This window comes from Pseudophryne corroboree, assembly GCF_028390025.1.
Source record: "Pseudophryne corroboree isolate aPseCor3 chromosome 3 unlocalized genomic scaffold, aPseCor3.hap2 SUPER_3_unloc_20, whole genome shotgun sequence".
Lineage (NCBI taxonomy): Eukaryota > Metazoa > Chordata > Amphibia > Anura > Myobatrachidae > Pseudophryne > Pseudophryne corroboree.
Window position 1 is genome coordinate 1,769,402 of NW_026967509.1, and position 20,047 is coordinate 1,789,448.

The following is a 20,047-nucleotide window of genomic DNA, read 5'->3' on the forward strand; positions in this document are numbered from 1 at the left end:
AGAGGTGACTGCTGGGAATGGGACATTATACAGTAACACCGGGGGATGTGTCTGGGTGATGACTGGAGAGGTGACTGCTGGGAATGGGGCATTATACAATAACACCAGGGGATGTGTCTGGGTGATGACTGGAGAGGTGACTGCTGGGAATGGGACATTATACAGTAACACCAGGGGACGTGTCTGGGTGATGACTGGAGAGGTGACTGCTGGGAATGGGACATTATACAGTAACACCGGGGGACGTGTCTGGGTGATGACTGTATCACTGTGTGTGTCAGGTTCCTATAAGGTGTCAGGGTGTCACTGTCTATGTCTCCATGCAGGAGGGGGAGTATATAGAGGAACACAGGGGTCTGTACAAGGACGTGATGATGGAGAATCACCGGCCCCTCACATCACTGGGTAAGAGGAGACTGTCATCTATTGTACAGGGGAGAGCAGGTATGGGGGCCCCTATATACACACATCATCTGATAATCACATATATACACTGTACTCAGTCACTGTGTGTCTCCTACAGATGGGCCCAGTAACAGAGATACCCCAGAGAGATGTCCCCGTCCTCTGTATTCCCAGGATTGTACAGAGGAGTATCACAGGACCCCACAGGAGGATCAGGTAGGTGGGATTTAGGGTCTCCCCAATATACCAAAGTGACTGTCACTATATGATCTGTAGAGGAGCTGTGTGTCTTATACACTGACATTATACTGATTCACCTCAGTCTAATCTGACTGTATGCAAATGTCATTGTATTTCTCTTTCATCCACTAGGGGACACTGGAGTCTTATACAGTAGGGGTCTAAAGCTTGCAACCGGAGGTGTGGCACAATGTAAAATTAGCATTGTCTGCACAGCCGGCTCCTCCCCCTTCACATCCCTCCTCCCTCAGTTTGAAAAATTGTGCCTAGGCGGTAACATTACAGAAAACTCAGGCTGCGTCAACCTAATGAAAAGGGGGACAAAAGCCTTTGAATTAGAGAGACAATGATCCCATATAAAGGGATCTGCATCTCTCTATGGAAAGTCCGGAGCACAGAGTCAGCATTTCCATGGGCAGTGAGTACTGGTGGTTAATATGGGCCTTAGATAGAAAGGCAGAGGCTATTAGCAGACTCCTTCCAATTCCCACAACTTGAGGTTTAAAAAATTATTATTATCTGGCCAGTGTGCACGCTGCTGCCTCCAGGCTTCCTGTAACTTATGTCCTGGCAGACTAGCAGCGCTGCTCCCCCGCCGCCCGACTTCTTTTATACACACAGCGAATGCTCAAACACTCCCTGGCCGGCTTCTACTCCCGCTGCATGTCAGCTCCCACGCCGCCCCCCCTCTACATCGGAGGGAGACGCATCGCGGCTGTCAGCGGCGGCTTCCTCACATACAGCAGGGACGCGCACTGACCTCCCGCCGCACGCTGAAATGGTCTCTAGCTCTCTCCCACCGCCAGCGGAGGGAGACACAGCGCGCCTGTCAGTAGCAGCATCACACACACTACGGGCGCTTGGGAAGTGCGTCCACCGCCCGGTTAGATGATCTCTCGTCCCTTCCCGCCGCCAGCGGAGGGCTGAGTGTGACGACAAAGGGGGAAATTAATAGAAACTGATCCTCTTGCTAGTAAGTCCGGCCTGGGGCAGCCGTTAAGGAGGTAGAGTGACCCTAGGAAGGACCCAGAGAGCCTTAGTAATAAATATTTATTAAATAAATGGCGGCCATTTTTAAATTAATAGAGGCGCCAAAAGGACTCTCTCAGGCGTTATTATTACCTTTAGAATAGACGGGCTTCCTGGCCGGTCAGAGCAGAGGGACGGGTTATTATAATAGAGCAACTGCTCCCTCTACTGGACATTTGTATTTAGGACTCTCTCAGGCGTTATTACCTTTAGAATAGACGGGCTTCCTGGCCGGTCAGAGCAGAGGGACGGGTTATTATAATAGAGCAACTGCTCCCTCTACTGGACATTTGTATTTAGGACTCTCTCAGGCGTTATTACCATTAGAATAGACAGGCTTCCTGGCCGGTCAGAGCAGAGGGACGGGTTATTATAATAGAGCAACTGCTCCCTCTACTGGACATTTGTATTTAGGACTCTCTCAGGCGTTATTACCATTAGAATAGACAGGCTTCCTGGCCGGTCAGAGCAGAGGGACGGGTTATTATAATAGAGCAACTGCTCCCTCTACTGGACATTTGTATTTAGGACTCTGCTGCAATGGATTTTCAATGGATTCTGACAGGCATTTTTATGCTTTAGATTTTCAAGGGACTTCTAAACAAAAGATCCCGATGAAATGATGGGAACGACTGGATCACAACCCCGACCTCAGAACTGAAATACAGTTGGGTGTGTGAGGGTTGCAACGAGGCTGGTGATATTATTATTATAAATTGTTATTTTTTGTTTTGTGTGTAGTGTTTAGAAAGATCCAGCTAGGGGGATCCAGTGTACCTTTACTCCCATCACCCATTACCGTCTTTCTGTTCCTATTATAAAGGGGGGAAGCACTGAGGAGCGCTCTATGGGGTACGGCTTCAAATGTCGCCAACACTAAGACTTATTATGTTTCCACAAAATGTAGTAAGATGAGCAAGGGTGAGCGGCTCCTGGGTATGCGTTGCCTGTCTAGTTAAGGGCGTCCAGCACGGGAGGAAGGCTCCGCCAAGGTCATGGGAGCAAGCCCTAACAGGTATTTCAAAGGAAATGTCAGAATCCCGCAAACAGCAGTCGGAAAGGACTGAGGGATTCTCAAAGACTATGGAGGAATTTCTGATTTAAATTAATCCCTCCTGCGCAAGCATAAAGAAATGCGAACAAGTCGATTAAGAGAACCATCCTCATCTTACACGAAGGAGGAAGAAGGTCTTATTATAGATAAAGAGGCAAGATACTGAAGTCTGCCTTAGATCAGGAGTTTAGATTCCCTTATAGAAGCGGTTATAGAGACCCTTGCAGCAGGCAAGAATTTGGAATTTATAATAATTTGGATTATAGGATTCTCATAACAAATGTCAGTCTCAGAGGTTGGGGAAGCTGTCCTAGAGTCCCACCACTTTCAGGGCAAATGGACTTTACTGGAGAGAGGGTTACCAATAACCATTCTCGAACTGAGAAGCAGTTTACAATTCGCTTCTCTTAGCCGAAGATATAGTCAATGGTCAACAGTGAACCGGAAAGCAGATTATCACAGTCGCCAGGACTGCATCCAGGCGAGCGGTGCTTACACAGATCTTCGACATGATGGTGAGTAGATGGTGTCTACCTCAGGTGGACCTGATGGCATCTCGACAAAATCATTAGCTGCCCAGGTATGTGTCCAGAAGAAGAGATCCAGCAGCAGAGGAAGTGGACACGCTGACACTTCCTTGGTGTTACAGAAGGGTTTACATTTTTCCGCCTTTCACACTCATACCCCGAATTCTCCAAAAAGGGGTAATACGAGAGCGAGTATGGGCAATTCTCATAGCACCAAGTTGGCCCCGTAGAGGTTGGTACTCGGACTTACGGGGGATACTAGCGGAGGACCCTTGGCAGTTACCTCGAAGGGAGGACCGGCTATATCAGGGGCCGTTCCTCCACTCAGACCTGAACAGGCTACGTTTAATGGCGTGGCTGTTGAGACCCGGATCTTAAGAGTGAGAGGTATACCAAGAATGGCTATTCCTAAAGATGATCGCTGCTCAAAAGCCGGTGACACCCATGTACGACTGCAGACATTAGAAGAAGTACATGGACTGGTGTTAGGAACATGGGTAGAATTAGACGAACGTCCACTTACCCAGACTTCTACTTTTCACTCCAGCTGGTCTAGATGAAGGACTAAGACTAGGTTCCTTGAAGGTTCAAGTTTCGGCTCTCTCCATCCTATTTCAACAGCGGTTAGCGTCCTTACAAGAGGTTCAAACCTTTTTACAGGGGGTTCTGAGGATACAACCTCCTTTCCGTCCTCCCACTGCGCAGTGGGACTTAGATTTGTAGTTGGAATTTTTGAGATCACCATCTTTGGAGCCGTTGGAAAGAACAGACCTGCAATATCTCTCTTGGAAGGTCACGTTATTACTTGCCTTGGCTTCGGCTGGAAGGGTTTCGGTGTAAGGAGCCCTATCAGGTTAGAGTCCTTTGTTAATTTTCCAGAAGGATAAGGCCAAACTCCGTACATGAGCGGATTTCCTTCCTAAGGTTGTTTCGGGGTTTCAGGTAAACCAACCGATTGTGGTCCCATCCTTTCAGGGATTCGCAGAAGGGGACGTGTCTTTGGATGTTGTCCGAGCTTACGAATATACTACAAGTTACGTCGTCCTTTAGAAGGTCGGACCATTTTGTTTGGTCCAAAGAATGGTTGGCCAGCATCTAGGCAGTCTTTGTTTAGATGGAATAGCTTTGCCAATCGGCAAGCTAATATTTCCTGTGGTAAGCAGTTTCCGGTTCAGACTGGTGCTCATAATACCAGATCAGTGGGTGCCTCATGGGCGGCTATTCGAGGTGCTTCCACTACTCAATTTTGCAGAGCGAGAACGTGGTCTTAGCCCACACATTCGCAAACTTTTACAGGTTTGATACCTTGGCGTCCGGAAATTCTAAGTTCGGATGTTTAGTTTTGCAGGCCATCGACAGCACTCCCTCCCTTGGGGATAACTTTGGGACGTCCCCTACTGTATAAGACTCCAGTGTCCCCTAGTGGATGAAAGATAAAAGATGATTTTGGTACTTACCGATAAATCCATTTCTCTGAATCCTCTAGGGGACACTGGATGCCCGCCTCAGTGCTGTCAACCTGCTGTGTTCAAAGTTCTTGTTCAAACAGTTCGTGCAAACAGCGTTGGTTTTTCTGTTAAGAGTTTCTTGGATGCTGTTGCTTTGTTGTACGGTTCGGTTCCTCGCCAAGTGCTATAGTATCATGTCCTATTCTCTCAGTCACGTTTTCCAAACTGAGGGAGGAGGGATGTGAAGGGGGAGGAGCCGGCTGTGCAGACAATGCTAATTTTAGATTGTGCCACACCTCCGGTTGCAAGCTTCACACACCTACTGTATAAGACTCCAGTGTCCCCTAGAGGATTCAGAGAAATGGATTTATCGGTAAGTACCAAAATCATCTTTTTTTGGGTTATTTAGGTAGAACGTCTTTCTTGTATAAAGGCAGAAGATATAAGGAGAGAAGAAGAGACATATGTGACTGATATAAAGGCAGAAGATATAGAGGAAGAAGAAGAGACATATGTGACTGATATAAAGGCAAAAGATATAGAGGGAGAAGAAGAGATGTATGTGACTGATATAAAGGCAGGAGATATAGAGGGAGAAGAGGAGACATATGCGACTGATATGAAGGCAGAAGATATAGAGGGAGAAGAAGAGACGTATGTGACTGATATAAAGGCAGAAGATATAGAGGGAGAAGAAGAGACGTATGTGACTGATATGAAGGCAGAAGATATAGAGGAAGAAGAAGACACGTATGTGACTGATATAAAGGAAGAAGATATAGAGGGAGAAGAAGAGAAGTATGTGACTGATATAAAGGCAAAAGATACAGAGGAAGAAGAAGAGACGTATGTGACTGATATAAAGGCAGAAGATACAGAGGGAGAAGAAGAGACGTATGCGACTGATATGATGACAGAAGATACAGAGGGAGAAGAAGAAACGTATGTGAGGGGTGATCAGCAGTGTAAGGAGGAGGAGATCCCTACAGATATCAGCACAGGTGAGTAATAAACACTTATTACAGAAGTAACATATTCTCATTGCTCAGTCACTACAGCAATCTCTTATTCTACACCATCCTCTGCCATCATCCCAGTTCTCAGTTGGGTGTTTATAACACAAGGTTATCCATGACAAACATCAGATGAATAGAGTTATTACACACAACACTATAATGTTATTAAAAGTAACAAGCAGAAGTTTTTAGGGATCATATATAAGTAGTAGTGTGTAATTTGTATGGGATCTAAATTTCTCAGTTTAGCAACCATTTATTAAATAACCTTCATTTTGTTAGATGATGCAGGTATTAAATAACTCCTTGTATATAGTAGACCTATTTGGCCATTTGTGGTCATGTTTACTATATCTTTTCATTTAGTGAGGTGTAGTCGTGGTGTAAAGGACAGTTTGTGATTCCTGATTAGTTAAAAAAACAAATACCAAATACTGAACAACATCACCAAACAGGTAATTTCAACTTTAAACTTGTCATTTATTTTGTACTGTCTGGACATGGCTACTAATAACAGATGCACAGACATAATTCTTAAAGCTATGTGTGCAAATGCTAGGAGATTAGGAGACAAAATTCCAGAGCTAATTGTGATAATGACCAGGGATAACCTGGATATTGTGGCAATTACAGAGTCATAGTGCAATGAGAATCATGACTGGGACATAGCTATACCAGGATACAATTTATTTAGGAAGGATAGAATGGTCAGTGTAGGAGGAAGCGTAGCAATGTATGTGGGAAAAAAGCATAAATGCTACTTCAATTAATACAAAATATTGAAGACAAATCTGAGGCCCCTTTGGTCACCACAGAAACCGGGAAAAAGGACATTATTCATATTGGGGTGATCTCTAGACCACGTGGCCTGGGGCAGGATTTGGACAGGAATCTATTGTTGGACATCACTAAAATGGCTTTAAAGGGAGAAGTCATAATCATAGGAGACATTAATTTACCTGATGCAAGGGGTGGGGTCTTTTGCAATTTCAGCTGCAAGTGGTAAATTCCTTACAGGGAGCATCTCTCAATAAACAGCAGATATTTCCCTTCTGCATAGAAGAGCGGTCCGGAAAGAAAGAAGTAAACTTCCTTTTTGGGAGCACTCTTGTTAACTTAATTGCAATTAAAATATAACCTTTAATAACTATTCACTAAAAATTCATATATATGGATCTTACTTACTTAAAAGAAAGATTACTATTGACTGAATTGTCTTACTATCAGTATTATATCAATCAGGGTGAAAAATATTTTATTTAGAAGAAATATATTCATATGTGTAATACTTAACCATCTAGAACACTGCCAGACAGCCGTGGGCTCTCCCTATTGTTTCCTGTAAATAGAATCAGTTACATGTGCATGGTATCCACACATACACCTTATTCATTATCATTTTCAGAAGGGAGAGGCTGAGGCTTATATATACTGTCTATGTATGGTAGGTCTCCCTTCCATACCTACCATACATAGACAGGAAAACTATGTATATAGGAAACTATAGGTCTGTAAGACAATACAGAAGGACACTATAGGTCAGTAAGACAATACAGAAGAAACTATAGGTCAGTAAGACATTACAGAAGAAACTATAGGTCAGCAAGACAATAAATAAGGAAACTATAGACCAGTAAGACTACAGTAAGCCATGATACGTCAGTAAGACCATACAGTAAAAAACTATAGGTCAGTAAGACAATACAGTAGGAAACTATAGGTCAGTAAGACAATACAGTCAGAAACTATAGGTCAGTAAGACAATACAGTCAGAAACTATAGGTCAGTAAAGGGCCCTACACACTTAAAGATTATCTGTCCAATCTGGCTGATTGGAAAGAAAATCTGGCGATGTCTGGGAGCAAATGACAATCAACCATTTGCTCCCAAAATCAAGAAAATGGACAAACACAGTTCAGATAAATTGGTTTAATGAAACAAATGTAACCAATTTGTCTGAAAGTCCATTTTTGTCTGTTTTCCAATCTTTGAGAGCAAATAGTAAATTGCCATTTGCTCCCAGACATTGCCAGATTGGACAGATAATCTTTTAGTGTGTAGGGCCCTAAGACAATACAGTAAGAAACTATAGGTCAGTAAGACAATACAGAAGAAACAATAGGTCAGTAAGACAATACAGTAGGAAACTATAGGTCAGTAAGACAATACAGAAGAAACTTTAGGTCAGTAAGACAATACAGTAGGAAACTATAGGTCAGTAAGACAGGAAACTATAGGTCAGTAAGACAATGTAGAAGGCAACGAGATGAGTAAGACAATACAGAAGAAACTATAGGTCAGTAAGAATAGAGAAGGAAACTATAGGTCAGTAAAACAATGCAGAAGGAAACTATAGGTCAGTAAGACAATACAGAAGGAAGCTATAGGTCAGTAAGACAATACAGTAGGAAACTATAGGTCAGTAAGACAATACAGAAGCAACTATAGGTCAGTAAGACAATACAGAAGGAAACTATAGGTCAGTAAGACAATACAGAAGGAAACTATAGGTCAGTAAGACAATACAGAAGGAAACTATAGGTCAGTAAGACAATACAGTAGGAAACTGTAGGTCAGTAAGACAATACAGTAGGAAACTATAGGTCAGGAAGACAATACAGTAGGAAACTATAGGCCAGTAAGACAATACAAAAGGAAACTGTAGGTCAGTAAGACAATACAGTGGGAAACTAGGTCAGTAAAACAATACAGTAAGAAACTATAGGTCAGTAAGACAATACAGTAGGAAACTATAGGTCAGTAAGACAATACAGTAGTAAACATCTACAAAGCCTTTTTCTCTTACATCCTAGAAGATGCTGGGGACTCCGTAAGGACCATGGGTTATAGACGGGCTCCGCAGGAGACATGGGCACCTAAAAGAACTTTTCCTATGGGTGGGCACTGGCTCCTCCCTCTATGCCCCTCCTCCAGACCCCAGTTAGATTCTGTGCCCAGAGGAGAAGGGTGCACTGCAGAGAGCTCTCCAGAGTTTTCTGTAGAAAAAGAATTTTGTTAGGTTTTTTTATTTTCAGGGAGCACTGCTGGCAACAGGCTCCCTGCATCGTTTGACTGAGGGGAGAGAAGCAGACCTACTTAACTGATAGGCTCTGCTTCTTAGGCTACTGGACACCATTAGGTCCAGATGGAGTCGGAACACAGGTCTTGCCCTGGGGTTCGTCCTGAAGCCGCGCAGCCGTCCTCCTCACAGATGCTGGAAGATAGAAGCCGGGCGAGTATGAGAAGATAGAAGACATCTCAGGTGGCAGAAGACTTCAGATCTTCTTGAGGTAAGGCCATTGCTCCCAGACACAACACACAGAGGCAGCACTGATGGGTGCAGGGGGGAGGGGGGGCGCCCTGGGCAGCAATAATCCTCAAAGTTTGATGCACAAAGAGTAGGATTAGGCTGCGGAGGCAGTAAATCACAGATCCCCCGCCATTTTATTACAATTGCACTGGGACCGAAGCCCGCCGTCGGGTGGGCGGAGCTTGATCCTCACCACTAACCAGCGCCATTTTCTCCACAGAAGCTGCATGAGGACGCTGGCTCCCCGGTCTCTCTCCCTGCTGAACACTTTCACAGGCTGGAAAAAGAGGAGGGGGGCACATTGGTAACGCAGTGAGTGGGAATTGTATGTATGTACGTATGTATATATATATATATATATATATATATATATATATATATACAAACAAACACGAGGAACCACTGCACTCGCCATTCCCAGGGGTTGGGGTGCGGTGGGCTGTGACCACCAAACTCAAATATACCAAACAAAAAACCCAGCACTCTCCTAAGGTGAATGAAGCTGCTTAGGAGAGTGCTGGGTTTTTTGTTGACATGTCTGAGGCGGAATGATTCTCCAAGGAGGAGGTGGAGCAAATGAGTGGTGTGTCCCCGTCGGTAGTGCCGACTCAGGAATGGATGGACATGTGGCATATGTTGAATGCAAGTGTGGCATCTTTACATAAGAGGCTTGATAAGGCTGAATCCAGGGAGGCATCAAGAGGTCAATCCTCGGATTGGACCGACTCACAGGGCCCGTCGGGGTCTCAAAAACGTCCCTTAGCACAAATTGTGGACATTACTACCGACACGGACTTTGATTCCAGTGTCGACTATGATGAAGTGAAATTGCAACCTAAGGTGACAAAAAGCATTCAGTGTATGATTGTGGCAATAAGGGATGTGTTGCATATTGAGGATGAACCCTCGGTCCCCGACACAAGGGTACACATGTTTAAGGGTAAGAAACAGATTATTTATTTTCCCACATCTCATTAACTAAATAAGTTCTTTGGAAAAGCTTGGGAGTTCCGGAGAAGAGACCGCAGATCCCAAAAATTATTTATATGGCATACCCCTTCCCTAAACAGGACAGGGTACGTTGGGAATCACCTCCCACTGTGGACAAGGCCTTAACGCGCCTGTCCAAGAAAGTGGCGCTACCGTCTCCAGACACAGCGGCCCTCAAGGATCCTGCGGATCGCAGGCAGGAGACTACTTTAAAGTCTATTTATTCGCATACTGGAGCTGTGCTAAGACCGACTATTGCGTCGGCATGGGTATGTAGCGCAATTTCAGCATGGACAGATGATCTGACGGCTGAATTTGATACCATGGATAGAGATACTGTATTGTTAATTCTAGCCCATATTAAAGGTGCAGTCTTATTTATGAGAGCTGCTCAAAGGGATATTGGATTGCTGGCTTCTAGGGCCAATGCCATGTCTATCTCGGCGAGACGATTCTTATGGACTCGCCAATGGACGGGTGATGCGGATTCCAAAAAACATATGGAAGTCCTACCCTATAAGGGAGACGTATTGTTTGGGGATGGGCTGACGGACCTGGTTTCCACAGCTACCGCAGGTAAATCAAATTTTCTCTAACGTCCTAGTGGATGCTGGGGACTCCGTAAAGACCATGGGGAAGAGATGGGCTCCGCAGGAGACTGGGCACTCTAAGAAATAATTAGTACTACTGGTGTGCACTGGCTCCTCCCTCTATGCCCCTCCTCCAGACCTCATTTAGAATCTGTGCCCGGCCAGAGATGGGTGCATTTTAGTGAACTCTCCTGAGCTTGCTAATAAGAAAGTATTTTAGTTAGGTTTTTTATTTTCAGAGAGCTTCTGCTGACATCAGACTCTCTGCTACGAGGGACTGAGGGAAGAGAAGCAAACCTACTCACTGAAGCTAGGTTGCGCTTCTTAGGCTACTGGACACCATTAGCTCCAGAGGGATCGAACACAGGTACGTTGGTCGTACGTTCCCGGAGCCGCGCCGCCGTCCCCCTCGCAAAGTCAGAAGCCGGCAGACGCAAGAAGACATCGAAATCGGTGGCAGAAGACTCCTGTCTTCACATGAGGTAGCGCCCACACTACCCACACACTCTGGTCACTGTAGGGTGCAGGGGGGGGGGGGCCCTGGGCAGCAATTAGGATACCTCTTGGCAAAAAGACACATATATACAGCCGGGCACTGTATATATGTACGAGCCCCCGCCATTTTATTTACACAGACCCGGGACAGAAGCCCGTTGCTGAGGGGGCGGGGCCTTCTTCCTCAGCACTCACCAGCGCCATTTTCTCTCCACAGCTCCGCTGAGAGGAAGCTCCCCAGGCTCTCCCCTGCAGTATCCAGGTAGAAAAAGCGTAAAAAGAGAGGTGGGGGCACATAAATTTAGGCGCAAATTGTCATAAACAGCAGCTACTGGGTAAACACTAAATTACTGTGTAATCCCTGGGGTTATATAGCGCTGGGGTGTGTGCTGGCATACTCTGTGTCCCCAAAAGGCCTTTGTGGGGGTCCTGTCCTAAAGTGAGCATTCCCTGGTTGTGTGCAGTGTGTCGGTACGTTTGTGTCGACATGTTTGACGAGGAAGGATACGTGGAGGCTGAACAAGTGATGATATGTGGGGTCGCCGCCGACACCTGATTGGATGGATATGTGGAAGGTGTTAAATGATAACGTAAGCTCCTTGCATAAGAGGTTGTATAAAGCTGAAGCCTTGGGACAGTCAGGGTCTCAGCCCATGCCTGATCCTACAGCGCAGAGACCGTCAGGGTCTCAAAAACGCCCACTATCCCAGATTGTTGACACAGATATCGACACGGATTCTGACTCCAGTGTCGATGACGATGATGCTAAGTTGCAGCCTAAATTGACTAAAGCCATCCGCTACATGATTATAGCAATGAAGGATGTGTTGCACATATCAGAGGAAAACCCTGTCCCTGACAAGAGGGTTTATATGTATGGGGAGAAAAAGCAAGAAGTGACTTTTCCCCCTTCACATGAATTAAATGAATTATGTGAAAAAGCGTGGTATTCCCCTGATAGGAAAGTAGTAATTTCCAAAAGATTGCTTATGGCGTACCCTTTCCCGCCAACCGACAGGTTACGCTGGGAATCCTCCCCTAGGGTAGATAAGGCGTTGACACGCTTATCTAAGAAGGTGGCCCTGCCGTCACAGGCCGCCCTAAAGGATCCTGCGGATAGGAAGCAGGAAGGTATCCTGAAGTCTGTTTATACACATTCTGGTACTCTACTGAGGCCAGCAACTGCTTCGGCCTGGATGTGTAGTGCTGTAGCAGCATGGACAGATACTCTGTCTGAGGGGATAGATACCCTGGACAGGGAGACTATTTTACTGACCCTGGGACATATCAAAGACACTGTCTTATATATGAGGGATGCCCAGAGGGAAATTTGCCTACTGGGCTCTAGAGTAAACGCAATGTCGATTTCTGCCAGAAGGGTCCTGTGGACTCGGCAGTGGACTGGTGATGCCGACTCTAAAAAACACATGGAGGTTTTACCTTACAGGGGTGAGGAATTGTTTGGGAACGGTCTCTCGGACCTGGTTTCCACAGCAACGGCTGGGAAGTCGAATTTTTTGCCATATGTTCCCTCACAGCCAAAGCACCGTATTACCAAATGCAGTTCTTTCATTCAAAAAAAGCCTCCACTAAATCCACCGCGTGACGCTGTCAGGAGCGGTGGGGGCACGTCTCCTAAATTTCAGCCACCAGTGGGTTCGCTCACGGGTGGATCCTTGGGCTATACAAATTGTGTCTCAGGGATACAAGCTGGAATTCGAAGTGACGCCCCCTCACCGTTACCTAAAATCGTCCCTGCCGGCTTCTCCCATGGAAAGGGAGGTAGTGTTGGCGGCAATTCACAAGTTATATCTCCAGCAGGTGGTGGTGAAGGTTCCCCTTCTTCAAAAGGGATGGGGCTACTATTCCACAATGTTTGTGGTGTCGAAACCGGACGGTCCGGTCAGACCCATTTTGAATTTAAAATCCCTGACCATTTATCTGAAGAAATTCAAGTTCAAAATGGAATCGCACAGAGCGGTCATTGCAAGCCTGGAAGAGGGGGATTTTATGGTGTCGCTGGACATCAAGGATGCTTACTTGCATGTCCCCATTTATCCACCTCATCAGGAGTACCTCAGTTTGTGGTACAGGACTGTCATTACCAATTCCAGACGTTGTCGTTTGGCCTGTCCACAGCACCGAGAATATTTACCAAGGTAATGGCGGAGATGATGGTACTCCTTCGAAAGCAAGGAGTTACAATTATCCCATACTTGGACAATCTCCTCATAAAGGCGAGGTCCAGGGAGCAGTTGCTGATCGGCCTAGCACACTCTCAGGAAGTGTTGCAACAACACGGGTGGATCCTGAATATTCCAAAGTCGCAGCTGATCCCTACGACGCGTCTGCCCTTCATGGGCATGATTCTGGACACAGACCAGAAGAAGGTGTTTCTCCCGGCGGAGAAGGCTCAGGAGCTCGTGACTCTGGTCAGAGACCTCCTAAAACCGAAACAGGTATCGGTGCATAACTGCACGCGAGTCCTGGGAAAGATGGTGGCGTCATACGAAGCCATTCCCTTCGGCAGGTTCCATGCGAGGATCTTTCAGTGGGATCTGTTGGAAAAGTGGTCTGGATCGCATCTTCAGATGCATCGGCTGATCACCCTGTCCCCCAGGGCCAGGGTGTCTCTTCTGTGGTGGCTGCAAAGTGCTCACCTCCTCGAAGGCCGCAGGTTCGGCATACAGGACTGGGGCCTGGTGACCACGGATGCAAGCCTCCGAGGATGGGGGGCAGTCACTCAGGGAAGAAACTTCCAAGGGCTGTGGTCAAGTCGGGAGTCTTGTCTGCACATCAATATCCTGGAACTAAGGGCCATATACAACGCCCTGAGTCAAGCGGAGCCTCTGCTTTGAAACCAACCAGTGCTGATTCAGTCAGACAACATCACCGCAGTGGCCCATGTTAACCGCCAGGGCAGCACAAGAAGCAGGGTGCAATGGCGGAAGCCACCAGGATTCTTCGTTAGGCGGAGAATCACGTGCAAGCACTGTCAGCAGTGTTCATTCCGGGAGTGGACAACTGGGAAGCAGACTTCCTCAGCAGACACGACCTCCACCCGGGAGAGTGGGGACTTCATCAAGAAGTCTTCACGCAGATTGTAAATCGATGGGAACTGCCACAGGTGGACATGATGGCGTCCCGCCTCAACAAAAAGCTAAAAGGGTATTGCGCCAGGTCAAGGGACCCTCAGGCGATAGCTGTGGACGCACTAGTAACACCATGGGTGTTCCAGTCGGTCTATGCGTTTCCTCCTCTTCCTCTCATACCAAAGGTGCTGAGAATTGTAAGAAAGAGGAGTGAGAACAATACTCATTGTTCCGGATTGACCAAGAAGGACTTGGTACCCGGAACTGCAAGAAATGCTCACAGAGGACCCATGGCCTCTGCCTCTCAGACAGGACCTGTTGCAACAGGGGCCCTGTCTGTTCCAAGACTTACCGCAGCTGCGTTTGACGGCATGGCGGTTGAACACCGGATCCTAGCGGAAAAAGGCATTCTGGAGAAGTTATTCCTACGCTGATAAAGGCTAGGAAGGACGTGACAGCAAAGCATTATCACCGTATATGGCGAAAATATGTTACTTGGTGTGAGGCCAGGAAGGCCCCTACAGAGGAATTCCAGCTCGGCCGGTTCCTGCACTTCCTACAGTCAGGAGTGTCTATGGGCCAAAAATTTGGGTCCATAAAGGTCCAGATTTTGGCCCTATCCATTATCTTTCAAAAAGAACTGGCTTCACTGCCTGAGGTTCAGACGTTTGTTAAGGGAGTGCTGCATATTCAGCCTCCTTTTGTGCCACCGGTGGCACCTTGGGATCTTAACGTGGTGTTGGGTTTCCTGAAATCCCACTGGTTTGAGCCACTTAAAACCGTGGAGCTAAGGTATCTCATGTGGAAAGTGGTCATGCTGTTGGCCTTAGCTTCGGCTAGGCGTGTGTCAGAATTGGCGGCTTTGTCATGTAAAAGCCCCTATCTGGTTTTCCATATGGACAGGGCAGAATTGCGGACTCGTCCGCAATTTCAGCCAAAGGTGGTGTCATCTTTTCATTTGAACCAACCTATTGTGGTGCCTGCGGCTACTCGTGACTTGGAGGATTCCAAGTTACTTGACATAGTCCGGGCTTTGAAGATTTATGTAACCAGAACGGCTGGAGTCAGAAAGACTGACTCGCTGTTTATCCTGTATGCATCCAACAAGCTGGGTGCTCCTGCTTCAAAGCAAACTATTGCTCGCTGGATCTGTAACATGATTCAGCAGGCTTATTCTGCGACTGGATTGCCGCATCCAAAATCAGTGAAAGCCCACTCCACAAGGAAGGTGGGCTCTTCTTGGGCGGCTGCACCAATAACTTTTTGCGGCTAATTGGTTAGGGAGTTTTTGCGATGAACTGAATCCCCCCCCATAAAATGTTTATACATACAGTATGATGTTACATTGAGATTACCGCTGGAGGAAACTCTGCCACAATATTATTAAATGTGTAATTTATCCCATCCTCGTATGGGTGTAATATATTAATATATTCTTACTGAACAGGATTACCAGCACTGAATCAATTATCGCCCAATATAATATACATGCCGATGTTTAACAACAAATACAATTGTCTTTTGATTACTTTATGCACCTTTATACATTTACCTTTGTGTTTTATATATCACTGATTTATCTTACATACTTTACTGTACTTAATAAAGGTTATATATTATTTATTAGTGCGCAAACAGGACAGCACTTTCTCTTCTTTGCTGTTTTATTATTGCAAAGCCCATGTCACCTCTAGTAATCCCACATGAGTGCCCATGTCACCTCTAGTAATCCCACATGAGTGTCCATGTCACCTATAGTAATCCCACATGAGCGTCCATGTCACCTCCAGTAATCCCACATGAGTGTCCGTGTCACCTCTAGTAATCCCACATGTGCGTCCGTGTCACCTCTACTAATCCCACATGAGCGTCCATGTCACCTCTACTAATCCCACATGAGCGTCCATGTCACCCCTAGTAATCCCACATGAGCGTCCATGTCACCTCTACTAATCCCACATGAGTGGCCATGTCACCTCTAGTAATCCCACATGAATGCCCATGTCACCTCTAGTAATCCCACGTTAGCGTCCATGTCAACTCTAGTAACCCCACATGAGCGTCCATGTCACCTCTAGTAACCCCACATGAGCGTCCATGTCACCTCTAGTGATCCCACATGAGCGTCCGTGTCACCTCTAGTGATCCCACATGAGCGTCCGTGTCACCTCTAGTGATCCCACATGAGCGTCCGTGTCACCTCTAGTAATCCTACGTGAGCGTCCATGTCTCCTCTAGTAATCCCACGTCAGCATCCACGTCACCTCTAGTAATTCCACGGGAGCGCCCGTGTCACCTCTAGTAATTCCACGGGAGCGCCCGTGTCACCTCTAGTAATTCCACGGGAGCGCCCGTGTCACCTCTAGTAATTCCACGGGAGCGCCCGTGTCACCTCTAGTAATTCCACGGGAGCGTCCACGTCACCTCTAGTAATTCCACGGGAGCGTCCACGTCACCTCTAGTGATCCCACGGGAGCGTCCGTGTCACCTCTAGTAATCCCACGTGAGCGTCCTTGTCACCTCTAGTAATCCCACGTGAGCGTCCCTGTCACCTCTAGTAATCCCACGTGAGCGTCCGTGTAACCTCTAGTAATTCCACGTGAGCATCCACGTCACCTCTAGTGATCCCACAGGAGCGTCCACGTCCCCTCTAGTAATCCCACATGAGCATTCAGTGTTGATCAAGCTCCAGTCTAAGCATCCTAGCTTTTTTTGTTTTTTAATAAACATAAAAGCAATGATTACAGGTAAAAATGTCAGTTATAGAATTATATATTGTATCCTGTAACACCCTGAGTCTTGTCTACTCATTTTATATATTAATGTATTTTATTTCCAGGAGATGGACACACAAGCAGGAATATCTCAGAAGGACATCTAATGTTATCCCCGGATTGTGACATAAAAGATAATGACAGTAGACAGGATTCTCCAGGAGATAACCCCATTACCCCAATTATACATCCAGCTCTATCAGCTGATCCCTCTGATCCTGGGAAATGTTCTCCTGATCACTCTGATATTGGTGCATCTGTTACAGCTCTGAGAGTAGATTCAGTGTTTCCTTGTTCTATAGATGCACCATGTTTTACACAGAACACAAACCGTATTACTCATCAGCCAGCTAAGGCAGGTGAGAGGCCATTTCCATGTTCTGAGTGTGGGAAATGTTTTACATATAAATCATATCTTGTTACACATCAGAGAAGTCACACAGGTGAGAAGCCGTATTCCTGTTCTGAGTGTGGGAAATGTTTTGCACAGAAATCAGCTCTTGTTACACATCAGAGAAGTCACACAGGTGAGAAGCCATTTTCATGTTCTGAGTGTGGGAAATGTTTCGCATATAAATCAGATCTTGTTACACATCAGAGAAGTCACACAGGTGAGAAGCCGTATTCCTGTTCTGAGTGTGGGAAATGTTTTGCACAGACATCAGCTCTTGTTACACATCAGAGAAGTCACACAGGTGAGAAGCCATATTCCTGTTCTGAGTGTGGGAAATGTTTTTCATTGAAATCACATCTTGTTAGTCATCAGAGAAGTCACACAGGGGAGAAGCCATATTCCTGTTCTGAGTGTAGGAAATGTTTTGCACGGAAACCAGCTCTTGTTATACATCAGAGAAGTCACACAGGTGAGAAGCCGTATTCCTGTTCTGAGTGTGGGAAATGTTATTCATCGAAACCAGATCTTGTTATACATCAGAGAAGTCACACAGGTGAGAAGCCATTTTCCTGTTCTGAGTGTGGGAAATGTTTTTCATCGACATCAGTTCTTGTTAAACATCAGCGATTTCACAGATGAGAAGCCATTTTCATGCTGTGAGAGAAATAAATCTGCTCTTGTTGAACATATTAGACATTACCCAAGTACGGAACCATTTACATCTTCTGGAGTATAATTATCACTGCCGTCCAATGTTCCTCAAGGGTGAATCCTATCTCCTATGCTTTATGCAATATAAATGCTACCACTGGGTGATATAATCAGACGTCTTGGCCTGGTCTACCACTGCTATGCAGATGACCTGCTTTTTGCTCCATGTACTGAGAACCTAATACCAATCCTAAATGGTTGTCTAGCTGAGCGCCAGGGGTGGATGATACCAGTTGGCTGTGACTCAGTCTTTGTGAAACATAATAGAAGCTCCCGAACAAAGGACAAGACTACAGCTTTACCAACCATCTGGATTTATGCTTTGGTGTTCAGAATTGCAAAATACTAAACATGTGCTGAATCTTTGTGTTGTCCTGGTATGTGGCTGACACAGACATCAGGTATCTGCCACATACTAATCCTCATTCTTCCATCTGTGGACCATAGCCAGAATCAAGCACTTGATTCCCTCAGAAGTTCATAGACTACTGCAATGCCATCTACCTGGGTCACCCAGCAAAAGAATTACAGAGCTTGCAGCTAGTACAGAATGCAGCAGCCAAGCTGTTACCTAACCAGCCCGTTCCTGCCTCCTAACACCCATTCTCTATTCCCTTCACCGGCTGCCTCTAAGATGACAAATCTATTTCATAATTGGCTAACTGACCTTCCCAGCCCAACATTACATGGTCCAAGGAACTAGAAGCAGCTTCTGCCTCCTTACTGCCCTGCTTGCTTGCTTCTACAGATGGACTGTTACCAGCAGTACCAAGAATCTCCTGTCATTCATTTATGGGTTGAACGTTTAGCTTTGACCATGGAACTCACTGCCTTGCACAGTCCAAGAGGCCTCCACTCTAGAGACCTTCACAAGCAGACTGATGACTGTTACTCACGCTTTTCATTAATGTACCTCTATTTACTTCCTAAATAATACATCCCAAATGCTTAGGTCTTTTTTCTGCTGTTTATTTTGTATCTTGTGCTTTGTGTAAATGTGAATGTCTAATACCAGTTTCCACAATCTGTATTGCTGCACGACAATATGGCGGCCATTGGAACGTGTTTTCACTTCTTCTAGTTTGCCTAACTTGTTGCAGACACTCATCTTGATCAGGAGTGTCGAGTGTTTTCTTATACAAGATCCTGTCCATATATACCCTGTACATTATCATGTGCATTAGAGTCACCCGGGTTCCATCTGCGGTGGTTTGTTGTATGTTACATCTATATGGTGCGGATACTCCCCTGTATTTCATAATAAAAGCTTTTGTTTGCATCTAATTATTACATTAAAGCTTTTATTTTTTATTCTGTTTTATATTCCCGTCTGAGTAATTACGCCATAATGTCTAATCTCTGAGTGGACCCCAGAAGATGTAAAGAAACCGTGTAAGTGTTCCATCATTCTGTTTCGTGTAAGCATACAGGTAAGTGATGGCACGGTGGTCACTGACCGTCACATTCAGGTGGTATCATGGAAGTGGGACTGTCTGGGCTTATTCTAGTCTACTGCAGAAATAAAAAACTCAGCCTTTATCCTGCTTATAAAAATTACAACGCCCGTAAATCAAGCTTGGCCGGACAAGACAGAATCCACATTAATGGTGGCACATCATATAGGCTGAGGACCCAATGCTATAAACATAAATGGAATAGCAGCGCTAGTGAAATGGTTTGTGAATGATTAAAAATAATAATAATGGTATTGAAGATTTTAGTGAAAATTAATAACAATTTAATATTCCATATGGTTAAAAACATTTAAAAATAACATATTCCAGGCCATTCATAAAATATTACTCAATGAAACTACTGCCTATCTGGTGTAGTCCGTTCCTAATATAGAGGACTGGTGTAAATTTGGTGACACAAGGATGGAAATAAACCAAAGGTGAAGTCCCACAGGGGTTGTTACCACAAAATGCCGCTGGAGGTGTAGTCCCTTGAAGTAATCCTTTAATTGGATTCA

At 45.6% G+C, this 20,047-nt stretch overlaps 1 protein-coding gene across 1 annotated transcript; it reads left to right on the plus strand.

The window, feature by feature from the left end:
* The first annotated feature begins 526 nt into the window (after positions 1 to 526).
* Positions 527 to 19,347, plus strand: LOC134983675 (oocyte zinc finger protein XlCOF7.1-like). The gene is made up of 3 exons (XM_063949341.1): positions 527 to 621; positions 5,113 to 5,704; positions 17,036 to 19,347. The coding sequence occupies exons 2-3, from the start codon at positions 5,260 to 5,262 to the stop codon at positions 18,001 to 18,003; spliced, it is 1,413 nt and encodes a 470-aa protein (XP_063805411.1). The 5' UTR covers positions 527 to 621; positions 5,113 to 5,259; the 3' UTR covers positions 18,004 to 19,347.
* The last annotated feature ends 700 nt before the right edge of the window (positions 19,348 to 20,047 follow it).

Excerpts from the sequence above, each read along its gene's own strand:
- LOC134983675 (XM_063949341.1), top strand. The coding sequence starts at position 5,260 with ATGTATGTGACTGATATAAAGGCAGGAGATATAGAGGGAGAAGAGGAG. Across the intron at positions 5,705-17,035 it reads CCCTACAGATATCAGCACAG|GAGATGGACACACAAGCAGG; the intron begins GTGAGTAATAAA and ends TTTTATTTCCAG.